At 52.8% G+C, this 19,282-nt stretch overlaps 1 protein-coding gene across 2 annotated transcripts in view; it reads left to right on the top strand.

The window, feature by feature from the left end:
• The window catches only part of PCSK6 (proprotein convertase subtilisin/kexin type 6), a 167,341-nt gene that overhangs the window by 50,100 nt on the left and 97,959 nt on the right, over positions 1-19,282 (top strand). For both annotated transcript variants that reach the window (XM_070477663.1, XM_020911825.2), the window contains exons 3-6: positions 13,981-14,091; positions 14,550-14,693; positions 16,933-17,009; positions 18,778-18,866. In XM_070477663.1, the coding sequence (XP_070333764.1) occupies positions 13,981-14,091; positions 14,550-14,693; positions 16,933-17,009; positions 18,778-18,866 (421 nt within the window). The remainder of the gene's footprint in view (positions 1-13,980; positions 14,092-14,549; positions 14,694-16,932; positions 17,010-18,777; positions 18,867-19,282) is intronic.

The following is a 19,282-nucleotide window of genomic DNA, read 5'->3' as shown; positions in this document are numbered from 1 at the left end:
ACAGAAGGAGATAGAATCAAACACTGTGCTAATCCCATTCTTCCCTTACAGCTAAGAGGAAGTTTGTGTTTATGAAGGGCACCTTCTGTGCCTCCTCCCACCTGGCTGTGTGGGGCTGTGGTTAGACCTGTGTATGTTTACAATACGGAGCTGGAAGGACACTTTTCACAGGGGCTGGTGCATTTTTTTTCCTCTCAGAAGCAAAGCCAGGTGGTAGTGGTTAAGTCTCACAGGAAGGACCATTGGAGAAGAGTAAGCAGACCCCATGCCCTTGTCACCATAGGGCTGAGTGCAGAGCGCATGGCCATCACAAAGACACATGGGGGTCCTTGCAGCTGGTGGTGGGGGCAGTGCTGAGGTTCACAGGGACTCCTCACCTGTCTAAGCTCAGAAGGGAGTTGCTGCTGTGCCCTCCACAGATTTCTTAAGCATGCAGAGGTCTGTCTTATGAGGACAGCGTGCTTGTTTGGAGTTACTGTTCTCACAGGGAGAGTCACAGTGAAGGGCATGCTGTTTGTATGGGGGACCACCACCCCCATCCCCAGAGATGTGCATGCGAACAGGATGGGATGGTGGGATTCTTTGTCTTTTATTTATTTACTTATTTGGCTACGTGTCTTTTATTTAACTAATTAATGTGTTTATTTGGCTGCATCTGGCGTTAATTGCAACACACAGACTCTCTAGTTGTGGTGAGTGGGCTCAGTAGTTGCAGTGTCTGTGCTCTCCAGTTATGGCAGTCAGGCTCTGGAGCATGTGGAATCTTAGTTCCCCAATATGGGGTGGAAACCTTGTCTCTGGTATTGCAAGGCAGATTCTTGCAGGGCTGTCCTTGGATGGGAGGTTTCTTGATCCCCTTTCTCTTACCCAATAGGATGCTAGGCCTCCCTCCCAGCAATAGAAATGGATCAGAGGCCAGACAAGGGATTCAGGGGAGACTTTATTGGGGCCCCTGCTGCAGCAGAGAGAGCAGGAACAAACAACAGGCTCCCTTGCTTGCTTACTTCCCGAGGTGGGTGGAGCTGGTTCCTTATATGGGGTGAGGGTCAGGGTGTGTTCAGGGTCAGGCTGGAGGGGTGGTTTAGGTGGTCCACCCGCCCCTTTGGTGGTGTTGAGTGCAGGGGGCATGTGCAGTCCCCTGCTTCTGTTCCAGGCTCTTCGGAAGTGACAGCTGGGTTTTTGGTCTTTTTGTATCTTGTCCGGAATTTCCCCCAACTGTGCATGTATGCAGTTATTTTTAGTCCCATACACTTTCTCTGTATCTTGTTGCTGGAGGAGAGTTTTGTGCAGGTACAAGCACTGCAGTGAAGGGCCCCAGGCCCCTGCGTGTCTCATTTCCGAGGAATTTTGGAGAACTAAGTGACTTCTACCGCACAATTGCACTCATCTAACATGCTAGTAAAGTAATGCTCAAAATTCTCCAAGCCAGGCTTCAGCAATATGTGAACCATGAATTTCCAGAAGTTCAAGCTGGTTTTAGAAAAGGCAGAGGAACCAGAGATCAAATTGCCAATATCCGCTGGATCATCGAAAAAGCAAGAGAGTTCCAGAAAAACATCTATTTCTGCTTTATTGACTACACCAAAGCCTTCGACTATGTGGATCACAATAAACTATGGAAAATTCTGAAAGAGATGGGAATACCAGACCACCTGATCTGCCTCTTGAGAAACCTATATGCAGGTCAGGAAGCAACAGTTAGAACTGGACATGGAACAACAGACTGGTTCCAAATAGGAAAGGAGTACGTCAAGGCTGTGTGTTGTCACCCTGCTTATTTAACTTATATGCAGAGTACATCATGAGAAACGCTGGGCTGGAAGAAGCACAAACTGGAATCAAGATTGCCAGGAGAAATATCAATAACCTCAGATATGCAGATGACACCACCTTTATGGCAGAAAGTGAAGAGGAACTAAAAAGCCTCTTGATGAAAGTGAAAGAGGAGAGTGAAAAAGTTGGCTTAAAGCTCAACATTCAGAAAGCTAAGATCATGGCATCTGGTCCCATCACCTCATGGGAAATAGATGGGGAGACAGTGGAAACAGTGTCAGACTTTATTTTTTTGGACTCCAGAATCACTGCAGATGGTGACTGCAGCCATGAAATTAAAAGATGCTTACTCCTTGGAAGGAAAGTTATGAGCAACCTAGATAGCATATTAAAAAGCAGAGACATTACTTTGCCAACAAAGGTCCATCTGGTCAAGGCTATAAGTTTTTCCAGTGGTCATATATGGATGTGAGAATTGGACTGTGAAGAAAGCTGAGCACCGAAAAATTGATGCTTTTGAGCTGTGGTGTTGAAGAAGACTCTTGAGAGTCCCTTGGACTGCAAGGAGATCCAACCAGTCCATCCTAAAGGAGATCAGTCCCGGGTGTTCATTGGAGGGACTGATGCTGAAGCTGAAAATCCAGTACTTTGGCCACCTCATGTGAAGAGTTGACTCATTGGAAAAGACCCTGATGCTGGGAGGTATTGGGGGCAGGAGGAGAAGTGGATGACAGAGGATGAGATGGCTGGATGGCATCACCAACTCGATGGGCATGAGTTTGAATAAACTCCGGGAGTTGGTGATGGACAGGGAGGCCTGGCGTGCTTCTATTCATGGGGCCAAAAGAGTCGGACACTACTGAGTGACTGAACTGAACTGAAGTGGCTTCTCAATTGTTAAAACTATGGCGGAGGTGAAATTGGAGATGTAACCTGTGTTTTGGGGTGGGGATGGGTGGGTAGGGGGATTCACTCTTTTCTAGTGTCTAACTTGTAAGCCTTTTAAAGGCATTCAACTCAACTGCTCCACCCTTCCTTTCAAAATTACTAACTGCGCACCTGCTGAGTGTGACCCTGTGTCCAGAAGCACGGAGATGCCCACCAGGTGGGCCTCTGGCCCGTGGTCCCAGCAGGGCCGGACATGGGGGCCTGGCTGTGAGGCTGCAGGAGACAGCTGGGCAGGACTTGAGGCGGGCCCCACCTGGCTCCTCCTTGGCATCAGTGGTGATGGGCTTGTGCCGCGTGGGTGGGTTCCAGGCACTGCGTTCACTCTGGGTCTGCGGGCAGGGGCTCCCAGTCATCAGCTGTGGCCTCAAAGAAGAGGGAAGGAGCTCCCGCAGGCAGTGCCAGTTAACTTTTTTCAAATTAAAAGTCCCTTTTATGCAGAGCTTCTTAATCAGCTCCCGGCAGAGCTGCTGTGGGAGCACCCTGCCAATAGAGAAGGAGAGAAAAGGTAAACAGCCGCACATTCCAGTCCCCGCAAGGCCCACATGATTGCGATTGTTTCCCACAGTTCTCATTAAACATTTAGCCCCAGGGAGAGCATATAGACCACGGAACGGACGACAAATTCAGAATCGCAACTGAAATGGTTTAAATCAGTCTAGTTTTAATGCAAACCAAATCAGTTAGCTGTCAGTCTGACTAATATTTACTCTACCAAGTCACTGTAATGAAATATCAGGTAAAATTAGCTATTTTACAGAGATGTTTAGTGTTATCTTTTCCTGCAGTGCACTAGGACGCTTTCCCACATTAGCAAAGTGTTTTGTGACACCTTCGTGATCAGAGAGTTGTGTAATTAATATTAAAAAAGGAAAAGATGATTTAATACTATCCAGAGTCATTGGAATGCAGTTGCCATCGTGTTTGAATGACCAAACTGGAGATGAATGTTATAGGGCTTAGGATAAAGTTCAATCGAATGCAGATGGTATTTTATTTTAATTAGCTCCAGTCCCTATTGTATACAATTGCTTTGATAAGTGATGGAATTTAAAGCCCACCCCTACTTCACCTAAAAGCTGATAGAGTGTACATTTGTTAAACAGAATGGAACAGAACACCAGCAGGAGGGAAGACTGAAGACTTCAGTCACATGCACGCACATACTTTAGGCATTTCTGCTCTGACCCTGTACCAAGGTCATGCAGTTGTTGTCCCTAATCACCTTTACTTGATGTTTTAAACCGCCTTTGAAAAGGGCCATTTTGCTCAAAGAGCTTGGTGGGCCAGCCCTCTCTCTTCTTGGGAGAACAGCCAGCCTGCTCTCCGGGTGCGGTATCAGTCGCTGGGTTTCTCCAAAGGGCTGTCATTTAAGCCAACTGAAAGCATTTGTTTTTAACTTGTTCTTTCGCCAAGAGTCTGGAGCAGGGTGGATGTCACAGAAGCACCAGCCAATAGCTGTAAGGGCTCCCAAATGTTTTAAAAATTACTTGTTCTGACTATGTTCCAAGCTGTCTGATAGTTGGATGTTGCGTCTTCCAAGCCTTACATTTTAGAGTGGTGACTCTGGCTCAGCCCTCCCACTGTGTGCTCAGCCAGATCAATGACGGAAATGGAAGGATAGAGATGTTGTCAGGGGTCCTTGGTGGCTCCTCATGGAGCCGTAGGAGGCTTTGGGTTGCTTCTCTGCTCCAACCGTTTAGTGCCTGGGAGCTGGGAAGTGATTTCCAGGACCAGGGCAGGCATGCTGTTTGTGGGACAGGACTTTGCCCCAGAGCTTCATCAGATTCAGGTTCTCCTCCAGCAGTGATGCAACACTGAAGCTGATCTTTCCATTAACCACAGAGAGACTTTTATCTGAGTTTTGTGTGCTAGAGCCACTAGGCATGCAAACAAACAGAAAGTTCCTGGCAAATACCAGCACGTGGACAGGAAGTGACTGCATTGATCTGGGGGGTTGATGAACTGTGGGATGGGCTGGGGGTGGAGGGGATGGGTTGTGCTGAGGGGTGGGGTGGACTGCCACACATAGCCCACTGGGTCCACCCGTGTGGGGCGGGGAGGCCTTCAGCTGTCTGCACATTTCAGCACAACCCTACTGTGCTGTGGATTGGCTGCTATGAACTGGCAAACAGAATTTTCAAATAGGCTTTAAAAGATGCTGCTTTATGATTTCACAAGCAAGCTCACACTTCCACTTATATGCCTCAAAAAGTCCCACAGTCCCACTTACACAACTCCAAGAGTCCTACAGTCACCATATCCCAAAGCCGAGTAATGTCCCAACTGCAGCTCTGTCTCAGAGAGAAGCTGCGCCTCCCCAGCTCTCGTTCCTCTGCCTGGGCAGCCCCGTCCTAGCCTTGTCCTGCGTCCCCACCTGCCCCCCTGCCCTAGCCCTGTCCTCTGTCACCTGGATGCCACATGGCCCCTTTCACTGGCCAGCTGTGGGCATCCTTGCCCAGCCCTTGTTGTGGTGCTGCCGTCCTGGGACGTCCTGCCCAGGCCCCCTGGTCTGGCCTCCCTGCGGCCAGGCTGGGCTTTGTGATCCTCGTTGGATGACATCTGTACTTCCCCCAGCAGCCTGTGCACACACTGCCTCCCCTGCTGTCTCTCCAGTCTCAGCCCATACACCCTCCCATCGGCAGCTGGCTCAGTGCGCTGCTCTAAGTGGTGGGAGGTCTGCACTCTGGGTCTGTGAGGTCCCCAGGACTCCTGGAGCGGAGGGGTCCAGGCTGTCTAGATATTGTCCCAGCATGAAAGCCACAGGGCCAGAGCTCATCCAGCCACGTTTGGAGCTGCCCACTGCTACAGGGCACGCGCCGTCTTACCGGGCTTGGGGACCCACGGGCATCCTTCTCCCTGGGGTTCCCAGCACTGGGAGCCCATCCAGAGTAGCAGACGGACCCTCAGCCCTCGGTCCTGCTCTTGTTCCTGTAAATCTGTTTCCAGCCACCCCAGAAACTGCCAGGACTGAGGGCCCAAGCTCGGGGGAGTTTGGTGGGAGTGAGGAGGGCTTCGTTTGCTGGGAATCTGGTAGTGACCAGGACTAGCACAGGGCTGGTGGGAACTGCAGGTCGTTCCCAGGAGACCTGGGATTCCAGGCCCAGGAACTGCAGAGAGGTGCGGGGAGGGAGGGGCTGGGTTCAGATGCAAGTAGCCCGCCTTGTGCCTGGGTGGTTGGGAGTTGGGGAGGGCGAGTCACGTTCTCAGGGCCAGGCCACCCTCACTTGCTTTCACTCCCAAGTCCGGCAGGCCACCCAGTGAATAGCAGATGGACCCTCAGTGTTTACTGAAGCAGATGTCAGTTTTCACAGGGTAGGTTCACATAGCAAGTTGTATTTGTTACTGTTTTCTCATAGACTTCTTTTTATGTAATAACTTTTTTTAAAACAAGTGTAACTTCACATATTATCCTATTTTTATTTATCTAATTTATGTTCTCTTGTTGTGGTGGAAATGAGGGACAAAGGGAAACCTTCTTCATGCTTCACAGAGGTCGTGATACTGACCCTGAGACAAGGGTAGAAATTTCTTGACGAGCTTATGCCAGCTGAGGCTGGCCTGTGGTCAGCCCTGGATGTGAGTTCCAGTGCCCACACCGGCCCAGCATAGGGAGTGAGGAATCCAGCCCCTCCCCGCCCATCGTCTGTCATCCAGGGATGTTCGAGAGAGGTGGCTCTGAGGGAGAAACACCCTCCAGGACGCTCGGGTCCGGCAGTGTCCCCGCTGCCCAGTGATCCTGATTGCGTCCCCATCATTCGACTGACAAATGCCCAACTTCAGAAGTACCTTGTGGCCTTGGTTAAATTGTGACAAAATCCCTAAAGAGGGCTTTAATTGACCAGATGGCAGAAGCAGTGATGTGGGCTGACCGGGCAACCCTGTCTGGCTGGTGATCCAGGAGTCAGCGCTCTGGCCCCCGTCCATTTTGTGATCCTCAGGGGCACAAGGCAGGTGGGGGGAGCTTCCCCTTTCCTTTCAGGGAAGTGAGAACTCAGATGAATCAAGGACCCTGACCTCCTGAGTCCGGTCTTGTCTCCTGCATTTGCTGGGGGGTGGTGCTGACTCATACCGGCGATGAGCGATCACCTCTTGGCCCCTGTTGTTCAACTTCGGCAGAGAGGATTTGAGAGGTGGCCTGTGCGCTGGCCAGCTAAAGGAGTAGAGATGTGCCTGGGTCCCCAGTGGCCTCTGTCCCATGGGGTGTTTGGGGGGATGGAGTTGCGTCTAGGCTGTGTTAGATCATCTTTGAGTTTTCTGGTTTGTCTTCCTTCTCTTCTGCCCTTCTACTGCCCAGGCTCTTGGGTTCCCATAGCAGCCTGGCATCTCCTCCCCACCCTGGGTGGTACCTCAGGGGGCTCAGGTGTCTCCCTGAGACTCTCTCTAAGGAGGCTGGTGCCCTCTGCCCCAGGAGGTCAGTTGGCGGGGGGCGTGTTGTCAGTCCTCTCTCTCTGATCACTCTCCACTTCTGCAAGCTGGCCTCAGTTCTGTGCTTCTTAACTAGGCCAGAATCACAGGCCTCTTGGAAAGGCTGATGAAGGCTGTAGATATCCTTTCTCTTAGAGGAGGAAAGAAACCTTAAGCTCACATCCACATGGCTCTACACACAGCTTCTGGGGCTCCTGGGACTTGAGCCTGCCCCTCCACCCTCCAGGGACCCTGGATCCTGGGCAGGAAGCCCCCACTTGGCAACCGCTCACTTCCTACACATTCAATCCATGGCCTGTCCTCAGAGAAGGACCATGTCACACACTGTAAGGTGATGTGCTCTGGTCAAGGAGCATGGTTTCCTTTCTGTGGGTCCTCACACCATGAGTTCGCATCTCACTGCTTCTCGGCTGGTAGAAAGCTGGCCCAGCATGTGCTGCAACAGGTGTGGGGAGCAGTCAGTGTTGATGGGACTTGGAATGTGAGCATCCAGGCCTTCGCAGGCAGAGACCCCAGATGGGCTGATATGACCCTCGTTCCACAGGCTGGAGGCTGAGGTGCAGACGACAGGGTCACAGTTTTACTTTCCCAGTGTGCCTCCTGCTCGCCTCGCTCCTGGAAGAGGCCTTTGGATCTGGGCCCCAGACACTTTGGGTCTGGCCTCTCATGTCTTCCAGAGACTTACCCTGGTCTGCAGGCATGGCTGGCTCTGTCACAACACATAGGAGACAGGGTATCCATCCTTCCCCGGTGACAGAGGGATGCATCCCTCACTTTGAGAACGCCGAGGTAGGGAGAGAGGGGAAGGTGGACTGGAACTGTCTCTCTTGCCTAGACTCAGCTGTGCACGAACATGGGACCTGAATAGAACTCCATGTCACAGGCTGAGTTTGGGGGCTGTGAGGAGGCAGGCAGCTTGATTCAGTTCCTGCTCCTCCCCTTGAGTCAGTGGAGGTCTGGGAAGGTGATCATGAGGGTCTCAGAGAAGGGCTGTTGTCCTTCATTCTGTCTCTGAGCAGAGCCCCTGAGGCCCCTTCTGAGCCCCACCAGCTCCTGGTGGTGGCCCAGAGGTTTTTGGGCAGGGCCTGTGGGTGGTGGAGGGCATTAAGCAGAGCACAGGTATGCAGTAGCTTTGGGTGGAGTGCAAGGGCTATTCTTGCTCTGGTGGCAATTTTTCATGGGACAAAGCTTCAGAACAGCCCCTTGTCACTTGTTGCACCCAGAACGACCTGCTGGCTGCCTTCTGGCCCAGCAGCCCCAGGGAAGAGGGCGTGGGCCTGCTGCCCACACGACATTCAAGCATTATACGGCCTGATAACTCACAATTTTCAAGGTTGTTCCGGGGTCCTGCTCATTTACATGACCTCTTTCTCAGCATCTTTTAAGTTTACCTCCTCTCAAGTGCAGAGTGACATTTAGCAGATGCCAAATTTTAACTTCTCAAGAAGAGAGCTGGAGGAGGTGTTGCCTCCCGAAGAACGCACTTCTCTTCACTTCATCTTGAGAAGATGGTAAAATCTCATGATGAAAATGTTTGATGGGAAACATGCAGAAAATGGATAAAAGAAGAAGAGTGATGTTTCACCTTCAAAATATGACTGAAGGAATGAAAACACTTTACACGGGGTTATAGAGGCTTGCCCAGAAGAGATGACCTGTGCTGAGCTGGGCTCGAATGCAGCAAACCTGCTGTTACCCCAAAGTACCAATCTTCCACACAGAGTCCACACAGCTCCCCTGGTGGTCATGGAGACCCAGTTGCGCACTCTGCTCCACAGTGGTTTCAAAAGTCTGTCTATGGCTATATTTGAAATCTAAAGCGTATTCATTTAATGTCCTTCCTTCATTCAGACAGCATTTAGTGAACTCCTACTGTCTGCCTCACATCACCTGGCACACAAAAGTACAGTGGTGAGCGAAATGCAGTGGCCTGGCTTCACACAGGCCAGTGGGGAGCAGAGGGTGGTCATACCGACCTGGACATGTCCAGCCAGAGCTGTGGGCAGTGCTGGACAAGCCAGATCAGGGGAGCCCCAGCCCCAGGAGACATGCTTCCCTTTTCAGCATCAGGGGTCATTTGCCGTTTAAGGAAGACAGAGGACAGGGACCCTGTTACAGGTTGAGAGCTGGAGAGACTCGCATGACCGACACACATCCTTCCCTCCTGGGGAGCGGGGTGGTGGCTCCTGAAGAGTCTGTGTCCATGTCCTCCATGTCAGCGGCATCACTGCACAGACACGCTCAGGGCACAGGAGCCTGGCGGCCCACCCCGGCCGGCCCAGGTGTCAGGGCAGGGTTCCCCGGTGGGGAGGGTAGAGAGGAACACAGTGAAGGGGCACCCACCATGAGACCAGACCTGCGGGCGGAAGGCCAGGCCAGAGGGGGCCTGGGCAGGGGTCAGACTGCATCAGGCATCAGTCATGGAGCAGGGAAGCTCCCAGAGTCATGTGACCTCCAGATGCCAGGGGATGACAGCCATGGTGAGCTGTGGGTGATGGGGTCCTGACACCTTTAGGAGACTCTTGTGTTGGAGAGGATCCCTGCTTTGTCCTGACTTGGGGGGTTGAGGGGAGACAGTGGGTTTTAGTGCCCTGAGTTAGGAGAATCAGGCAGTAAGAGGGCCCTGGGCCCTGGGTGGGCGGGCAGGACCCACTTTTGTGGCAGCTTTAGTTTGAGAGGACAACGGGGGCAGGTGTCCAGGGCCCAGTGATGTGCAGGGGAGGGTGGCTAGGGTGGTGGCTCCAGCCAGAGCTGGCAGCGGTAGGCACCCTGGGATGGCCCCTCTGTTTTGGTTAAGTCCCCACCCCAGCGCCTCTGTTACAGCCCTCAGCCCCTCCTCTGGGGACTCCAGGTCCGATGTTAGGTAGGACAGCCTCATGAATTCTCAAGACATGCAACACCTCAGCCCTGATCAAGGTTGTGATCCCAGAGGGGCCATAACAAGTCACCACCACCTGGGGGCTTCAGACCCCAGAAGCATATTGTCTCACCGTCTGGAGTCCAGAGTCTCCAGATCTATGGTGTTGGCAGTTATGGTCCCTCTGGGGGGTCCTGCCTTGCCACCTGCAGCTCCTGGCAGCTCCAGGTGCTCCTGGAGCTGTTTTCTTCCCAAGGCCTCACCTTCCTTGGTCTTAGTCTCCCCCTGCCTGTCCCTTGTCAGGATGTTTGTCGTGGGATTCAGGGCACAACCAAATAATCCAGCATGACTTCGTCTTCAGAGCCTTAGCTGATTACAGTTGCAGAGACCCTCTTCCTGAGTCAGGCCACGTTCTCCCATTCTAGGTGAGTGAAAGCACTTTTGGGAGGCTGCAATCAACTCCCTGTGAAACCTAATGGGAGTGATGGAGAGCCGACAGGGACTTTCTTGTCCCTTCCTTCCCTCCAGGGACCTGAAGGTTTTTCAGAGTGATCACTTCTCTTCCTAAGAAGGCTGGGGCCCCACCCAACAGCTTAGCTCTCACCCTGCACACACTGCCACGTGTATCTTAATGTGACCCAGGCTGCAGATCTGCAGGCTTCCCTGAGTATACACCCATGGCCCTGACAGGTAGCCAGTGTGCACTGCAGTCTCTCTCCTGCCATCTTCACCAAAAGAAGGTCTGAGCACCTAGAAGTTCTGAGGGCTCTAGTGAGCTGACCAGAAGTGAAGCTCCCATGTAAAATGGGCAGGCTGCCAGCAGAACAGGACAACATTCCTTGTGCTCTGGTCTCTTGGGGCCAGGAAGAGCTCATGGTCAGGCCCCACCCAACCTGGCTCGCCATCATCACCAGCTCACCGCCTGTGTTCTTTCCTCTTCAGTGGTTTGGGAAAAGTTTCAGAAGGCTTCTCTTATAGTTGGTAAAGAATCCACCTGCAATGCAGGAGACCCTGGTTTGATTCCTGGATTGGGAAGATCCACTGGAAAAGGGATAGGCTACCCACTCCAGTATTCTTGGGCTTCCCTTGTGGCTCAGCTGGTAAAGAATCCACCTGAAATGCAGGAGACCTGGGGTTCGATCCCTGGGTTGGGAAGATCTCCTGGAGAAGAAAAAGGCTACCCACTCCAGTATTCTGGCCTGGAGAATTCCATGAACTGTATAGTCCATGGGGTCACAAAGAGTCGGACATGACTGAGGGACTTTCACTTTCACTTCAGAAGGATGTATGTTATCTCTTAAGTGTTTGCTAGAACTCATCTGTGAAGCCATCTGGTCCTGGACCTTCAAATGTAGGGAGTTTTTTCATCAAGGTTTCAGTCTCAGTACCTGTGGCTGGTCTGCTCTGGCTCACTTGTTTCCGAGCTCTGCGCAAGTATTGGTTCCACAGATGACATGTCCTTAGGGTCCTGAACTATGTTCCTTTGTCATGAACAGCCTCACTATTCATGATGAGGTGCCCCTTGGGAAAGCCACAGTTTCAGGCAGTTGATTGGGGGTCACCGGCACCCCGGACCCTCCTAGAGAGGTCCGCTGACTCTGGGTTGCAACCTGAGGGGCCCCTAAAGCAGAGCTCTGTGTCTGAGTGGAGGTGTGTGTATGTGTGTGTGTGTGTGGAGGGGGGCTGGTCCTGGGTGGGAATCAGCGGTGTTTACACTCATGCTCACGACCAGAACCAGCAGTGGACACACCGGAGACAGTGCAGCGTTGTTGAGCAGGCCACTGAGTAAGGGGCCATGGGGCCATGCTCTCCAGAAACACAAGGGCCAGTCTGGAAAATGGCAGGAGGATAGAACACAGGAACCCTCTGCCCTTTCCTGGAGCCAGGTGAGAAGCAGGGCTGTGGCTGGGGCCTGGGGAAGGGAGATGGGGATTGGTCCTGACCAGGTGACCATGGGCTGTTAGCCTCTATGCCTGGCATCTGGGAGTTCATCTGTGCAGGCCTGGCGAGTGATTTATTATATCCAGGTCCATTGGTCTAACAGTGCCTGGGAGCTATCAGTGTCCTGCAGTGACTGTCCTGGGGGAGAGAGCTGCCCCAGACCACACCACAGGGACAGCCCCCAGCTGTCACCACCTGCCCCCAAACTGTGTGTCAACTGGTTTCTTACCCAGAGTGCATCAACCACTGAGACCAGGAGCCCTTACTGTCTTATCCCACAAGGGGATTGTTCTGTGACTGGTGGCACTATGCCCTCCATCACCTGCCCTGATTTGTGGGAGCCACCCAGTTGGCCTTGAGAGAGGAAGGTCCACCTCCTCTGTGATGGGAAGTGCAGCGCGGTGGGTAGCGAGCTGGCCGAGTCAATGGGCCCGGAGCATCCCAACCCAGGAGCTCGAACTGTCCATGGGGTATGACCACTGTACTTACAGCACGCAGCCCAGCCAATTAGGGCATAGGGTCTTAGGCATTTTATACCGAGTTAAAGTTTCCTAGTCCAGGCAGTAATACTTTGGGAAGTCTCACAATGCCATCAGAGGGTGTTATGAGCAGAATACTTCACTGTGCAGTTTTATTTGCCATGCCCATGTCTCTTGCATCTCCCGCATTGGCAGGCAGGTTCTTTACCACTGAACCTTCCTTGGTGAATTTCCTTCTGAGCATGTTGTCCTTGGAGATCAGGGTCCCCCTTAGCTGTGGGGCTGTTCCACTCTCCTCGCTCAGGAGCCTGTGGGGAGGTCAAAGCCAAGGTCTGAGGGGAGCTGCTTGGCCCTTGACCTTTGTGCCTTCATCCCCCTGGGGCCACCAGCCTTGGCCTGACCTCCAGGTCACCCAGCTCTGCATGCCCAAGGCTCCATCCTTGTCTTCCTCCCCTACCTTCCCTGCCCTTGGCCACCTGTTTGCCTCACTCTGGGCTGCCTGATGGGAGTCTTTGACTGGAGCACCAACTTCTGAGAGCAGGGCTGGGGGTCCCCATCCTGCCCACTGCAGCCCCTGTGCAGAGCTGAGTCCCAGTGGCAGGAGAATGGGATTGGGGGACCCATAGCAGCTGGACCGAGAAAACGTTTAGGTTCAGGGCATGGGAGTTCCAGCCCCCATATCTTTTAAAAGTGAAAAAAAAAAAACTCTTCCACTTTGAAACACACACATACACACAGACACACACATGATGACAATACACCCGTGTGCCACTCACTGATTGCACACTTTATATGCCATCCTCCCTTGTGATGCCATAGTGATGCCCATTGCACAGATGATATAAGCAAATTGAGGCCAGGGAGGCTCCCTGCTTGAAGTCACTCCGCTGGTGAGTTTGGGCCCAGATTTGAATCCAGGCAGCCAGGCTCCAAGATTCCAGCTCTTAAATAACATTTATCCTGCCTCTCAAGCTTTTTCCCCTTGGTTGTGATGGCAGGTCATGGTGATTGAAAAAAGTTTATAAAACCCTGAAAATAATTTTAAAATCTTAAATGAACAGTAAAATCTTAAATGAACAGCATACAGGAATTGCTATCAATATTTTGCTGTGTGCCTCCCAAGGTTTTCTCTGCATGTCTGGTACCAGGTCTGCAGTAATTGCTGTGGTTCCATTATAGGGATCATCATAGTTAACCGTGTCCTCCCAATAAACCATCTGACACCTTTTATGCCTCTGCACTCTCCATTCCCGGGCATGTATTTCCTTTTAATTAGGGACAAGGGTCACCAGAGTACTGGTAATTTCACAAGGTCTCTTTTAGTAGGATGATTTTAAGTTCCATAAGAGTGGTCCTCTTCCCTTCCTTGTAGACTGGTTCTCATCTTTCAAATGTGGTTGCTCTGAAGTGAAAATGTCTCCTTGAAATTAACCATCTGAGGCATCTGATAGACCTAGTTGTTCATGGAGAAGGACACCTGGAACACCTGCGAAGCGGCCACATGGAACCAGGAGATGGCTGCTGAAACACAGAGTAACTGCATTTCTCCCCTGCTAGGTGAAATGGCTCCAGCAACAGGAAGTTAAACGCAGGGTGAAGAGACAGGTGCGAAATGACCCGCAGGCACTTTATTTCAATGATCCCATCTGGTCCAACATGTGGTACATGGTAAGTAGGCCATGGGCCTCTGTCCCTGCCCTGTATTTCTGAGACCGGTCAGCTCCAGACAGACGCACTTCATTTGCGTGTAGAACCCCTGTTTCAGTGCTGTCAGGCACATGCTGTCTTGTGAATTTCTTTCATTATGTGAGGGTCAGGGGGATGGGCCCCCGGAGCAGGGGAGGGTGGGCGGCACTGTGAGCCATGGACAGAGCCCCTGGAGGGCGGAGACACCAGGAAGAGCCGTGGGGACATGGCCTGGCTGGGGCCAGAGGGCCTTCCGTGTACACGTGGCCAGGTCAGGGCGGGAGAGCAATGCAGCCCTCCTTGAGGACTCTTGCTAGGACCAGGAGGAAGAGGGAAGGTCCTGCCCTGTCCTCCCGCGAGCACCACAGCACCTCTGCTGGGCTGGCGGGTCTGTGTCAGGCGTGTCCGTGCTGGGCCCTTTGTGTCTCCTGTGCCTACAGCACTGTGGTGACAAGAACAGCCGCTGCCGGTCAGAAATGAACGTCCAGGCGGCGTGGAAGCGGGGCTACACGGGAAAGAACGTGGTGGTCACCATCCTGGATGACGGCATAGAGAGAAACCACCCCGACCTGGCCCCAAACTACGTAAGTGGGGTCTTGGCCTGGCTCCCTGAGATGCTCAACTGCGCTGGTCATTACCTGGGACGACTACAGCATAACCTACTTAAGCCCCGCCCCGCCCTGCCCCATTACGTCACAGTACGGAAACCAAGCTGGTGGTGCTGGTGAGCCCAGCGGCCCTGAGCCTGGGGTGTGTGAGAGGGTTCCTAGGCACTGCTGGGGCCCTGCGAGGCTCAGATGTCTGTGCATGGGTGTGTGTGTGGTGTGTCCCCTCTACACACGTGTCTGTGTGTCTGTTTACCTTCAGGTTGGCATGTGTGTGGTGTGTGGGTGTGTGTGTGTGTGTGTGTGTGTGATGGTTGTGTGTAGGGACCCTCTGCCTGTCAATCCTCCAGTTGTGCAGAGAAGAGAACCTGGCACGTGGTAACTTTTGAGAACTGCCTTCGAGATTCTGAGGCATTTGGGTGCCTCAGTTATGTCAGTCCTCTCATGTTGGTTGGGTAGATGGTTATGCACCCTTAACAATGTCAGTTTTTTAATTTTATCTTCTTAAAACATTTATTGAAGTAAAGTTGATTTATAATGTATTAATTTTTGCTGTCTGGCAAAGTGACTCAGCTATACATGTGTAAAACATCTTTTCTGTTACGGTTTATTACAGGATATTGAATATAGTTCGCTGTGCTGTATAATAGGACCTTGTTATTTATCTACCCTATATATACTAGTTTGCAAAGGATGACAGTTTTGAAGTCAACAATCAGAGCTTTTACAGCATGTCTTAAAGGAAGATAGGAGATTATACAGATACTATAAGTATATAAAGCAAAAACATATGTATTAAAAATATAAGATGAAGGAAATTAAGAGGCATAGCTACCGTATGGATGAACCGTGAAGACAGTATCTGGGTCACAAAATGACACACAACTGATTGTTACTGATATTGCAAGTCTGTGTGCCCAACACAGTGAGGCCCATCAATACTAAACATTAGACTTTGGCACAGAGAAAAGTTTATTATAGGTTCGTACAAGCAGATGGATGGCTCGTGCCCTAAGAACCCCAAAGTTACTGAAAGCTTTCAGGGAGGCCCTGTGAAAGCAAAAGGTGAGGGGAAGGCGAGGTTAGTTGTTGCAGACTTCTCTGTGTCAGATCCTTTGTTCCTGAGATCAAGTGGTCAGGTAATGATGTTCCTATAAATCGCTACCAGATGAAAGTTATTCTCTGTCCTGACAAGAAAGCAGGGTCCCAAGGCACAGCTTTCACCCTTCAAGGTCCCAGTCCTGGCTAGAAGGAGACAGGTCTCAGTTGGCAACTCCCTCAGGGCTATGAGGAAGCCAGGCATCCAACCCACTGGCCCTCAGGCTCCTCAGGCCACCCAAATGGGGAGACCGGGTCCCACAGACTGTGACCCAAACAGATGGCCACTGCTAGTTAGGTTGCAGAGACAAGGATGAGAGAGGTGCATGGCTGCTTCAAGGCCTGGGGCAAAGTTAGTGGGTGGCCTTGGCAAGGGCTCTGGAGCCCTGAGGGCCATAGTCTCCAGTCTGCTTCCTGGGCCCCCAGCTCACCGAAGGGTAAGCTGCAGGGCCTCCAGGAGAAGGCCTGAATCTGCCTCTTACCTCACTCTCCACCTGATGACCACCACACCACTGACCCTTGATTCAGTCACTGCCACAGTGGTTCCTCAGTGTCAGGTCCTAGTGGTCAGGGCCCACTGCAGCACTGACCAATAGCTGAGCAGCACAAATAGTGGTTGCTCATTGACAGTTGGCTGCTTGTGGGGCTGGGCCCACTGAGGCACCAGAGTAATGGTTGAGGAACCCTGTTGCCTAGTAACAGGGAGCAGAGTAATGGCTGCTTGCTAATCCCACTCTGTTACATGATCTCATGTAGGTGAGGTCCCTGGAGTAGTTGTGTTCATAGAGATGGAAAGCAGACGGTGGCTGCCAGGGCTGGGGAGGGAGGATCAGGAGTTAGTGTTTAAGAGGTGCAGAGTTTCGCAAGATGAATCCTGTGGATGGATGGTGCTGGCAGCCACACAACTTGTGGATGTACTTAGCACCACTGAGCTGTAAAAATGGTTAGGGTGGTAAACTTTATGTGTATTCACCACATAATTATATATATGTATAATTGTTGTTGCAGTAAGAGAATGCCCGGCTTGTTTCTGTTTCCAGTCGAGGCTTAAAACCAGTTATAAACAGAGTTGTGATACGCTGGGCCACTTCTGTTTGGTCACCCAGGTTTCATTTTTTAGGATTCCTACGCGAGCTATGATGTCAATGGCAACGATTATGATCCGTCTCCACGGTACGATGCCAGCAACGAGAATAAGTACGTCCTGTGTCACCTGCCTGACCCCTACTTGCTTCTTTCTCTGTTGCTGTCCCCGCACATGGTGGAGCCAGCCCACATGGGGACACTGGGCCGGAGACAGGCTGGGGGCAGCTCTCTGCCTACTGGTGGGGTCTGGGGCTGACCACCAGGAGCCAGCCCCACACCGCCTTCCAGGCTCACAGGCTCAGTGGGTCTGGCCCCTTCCTGTGGGCTGTCACTCTGCTGGTCAGCTGCAGTGGATGTTGGGCCAGCATTGTTCCTGTTTGCAACATTGTTGGAATATCTCGTGGTCTGCACAGCCAGCTGTGTCCAGATCACAATGTGTTCTCTCGATCACTTGGTCAGCACCCAAGCCTTCTTGACCCTGTCTTTGACCTCACAGGGGCAGTGGCAGAGGCCCATGTGATGCTGGGGCTGGCTGTGTGGCTCTGTGCAAGTGGGGTGACCTTGCTGAGTCTCGGTGTCAGAGAAGTCTTGTGTCCTGATGTTTCCTCCTCCGAGGGCTGGGGGCGGGGGTGAGATGACGGGTGAGGGACACACCATTACTGTTCGGTCATTGAAACTTGTGAAAGAGGGAGTGGGGGTGGTCTGGAGAGACTGGGGGACTTGGCACCATTGGTAGCAACCCTGGGGGTGATGTCCAGTTTCCCAAACCTGCCTGGGACCTTCCTCCATCAGCCGGCCCTGTGCACTGGCTCATCCCCTTCTTCCAGAAGTGTTTAGAGGATGGTGGAAGCCCTTTCTTCCTTTCCTCTGCTGACACAAAGCCTACAAGGTGTGTCCTCCTCAGCGTTCCCTGTTTTAGTCCATTTGATGCTGAGGTTGGAGTCCCGGTGCCTCAAGGGAGCCCCGCAGGAAGGCTTAGCCAGTGAAGGCAGTCAGCGAGCTGGCCACAGTGCTCCTGGCGCCCGTGGAGGCCTGGCCTCACGTCCAGGTTCCCTTCCCACTCCATGGCCACCACACTGGGGCTGCAGGGTGCAGCGGGCAGGGAGGGACCACCCAGATGCGGCATGGTGAGTCCTGAGTGGGACCCTGGGCCCATGACTCAGGGACAGCCCCAGCTGCAGGCACACATGGTCCAGAGTGTGGACCGAGGGAGGGCTGCCCCGGGGGCTGACAGTTGGGCCCAGAACTGGCTTTAAAGGTAGTTTTGATTCTGAATCAGTGATTCTCATCTCTGATGGACCTTCTCAGAGATGTGCCTGCTGTAGGTGGCAGAGTGAGGTCATTACTGAGGAGAGTGCTGACCTCGGGTCACCTTTTCCTATTCCACCTACTGCTGTTGAGTGTTCCGTGTCCAGCCCTCCTCCTTGCCCCCTGCTGGAATGGCCGTGGAAAGGTGTGTGGGGGGAGGAGTCTGCCCAGGGTGAGCATGGGCCAGGGAGAGGGCTCAGGGGACAGAACCTAAGCCTTTGTTTGTTCTTATTTCATCTGCAGCCAGGCCGGCATCCGCACTGTGCTGTCAGTCAGGGGGACGCAGAGCCTGGGGGGTGGGATGCAGAGGCCGTGGGTGCCCAACAGAGCCCAAGCCTGATACAGGTGCATCACATCTGCAGGGCAGCCTGTGGGGCACGTGGATGGCCCAGCAATGATGGGGAGGGATGGGGGACGGCCTCAGTGTCCCCCCGCTTAGGGACAGTGGCTTTTCTTGCAGGAGGGTCCTGACAGGGGGGCGCACGGATGGCCCCGCAATTATGGGGAGGATTGAGGGAGGACCTCAGCGTCCCCAGCTTAGGGTCCTGATTGCCTTCTCTCCTTCCCGCAGACATGGCACTCGCTGTGCAGGAGAAGTCGCCGCCTCCGCCAACAACTCCTACTGCATTGTAGGGGTTGCATACAATGCCAAGATTGGAGGTGAGGCCCAAGTGCACTGCCGAGGGGCTCAGGCTGGCCTGGGTGCAGGATGCAGTCCCCTGCAGGTCTGGGAAGCTGCATTTCCCATGGCGTTGGACCCAGTCGGATCCTGGGCCTCACCTCACACTGCCTGGGGCCTGTAAAGCCTCCATGGGTGCTGGTGTCTGGCCCCTGAGTCACCACTGTCAAGCTGACTGCTCCAAGAGACCACTGGGTCCTGCTGCTGGCCTTCCCAGGCTTGCCAATCACTCTCCCAGCAGGATTTATGGTTTTCACCTGAGAGGAAGCCTAACCTTGGCCCCAACTCCTGCTGTAGCCTCCTGGCCCACTGTACCTGCCCCTCAGCTTTAGCCAGAGGACATTTGTCACAGTGACCCGCAGACATGCCTGGTCTCCCCTGTTTATCATGGACTTGT

Source organism: Odocoileus virginianus, chromosome 16 (assembly GCF_023699985.2).
Source record: "Odocoileus virginianus isolate 20LAN1187 ecotype Illinois chromosome 16, Ovbor_1.2, whole genome shotgun sequence".
Classification (NCBI taxonomy): domain Eukaryota; kingdom Metazoa; phylum Chordata; class Mammalia; order Artiodactyla; family Cervidae; genus Odocoileus; species Odocoileus virginianus.
This window is presented reverse-complemented; position numbering and strand designations above follow the sequence as displayed.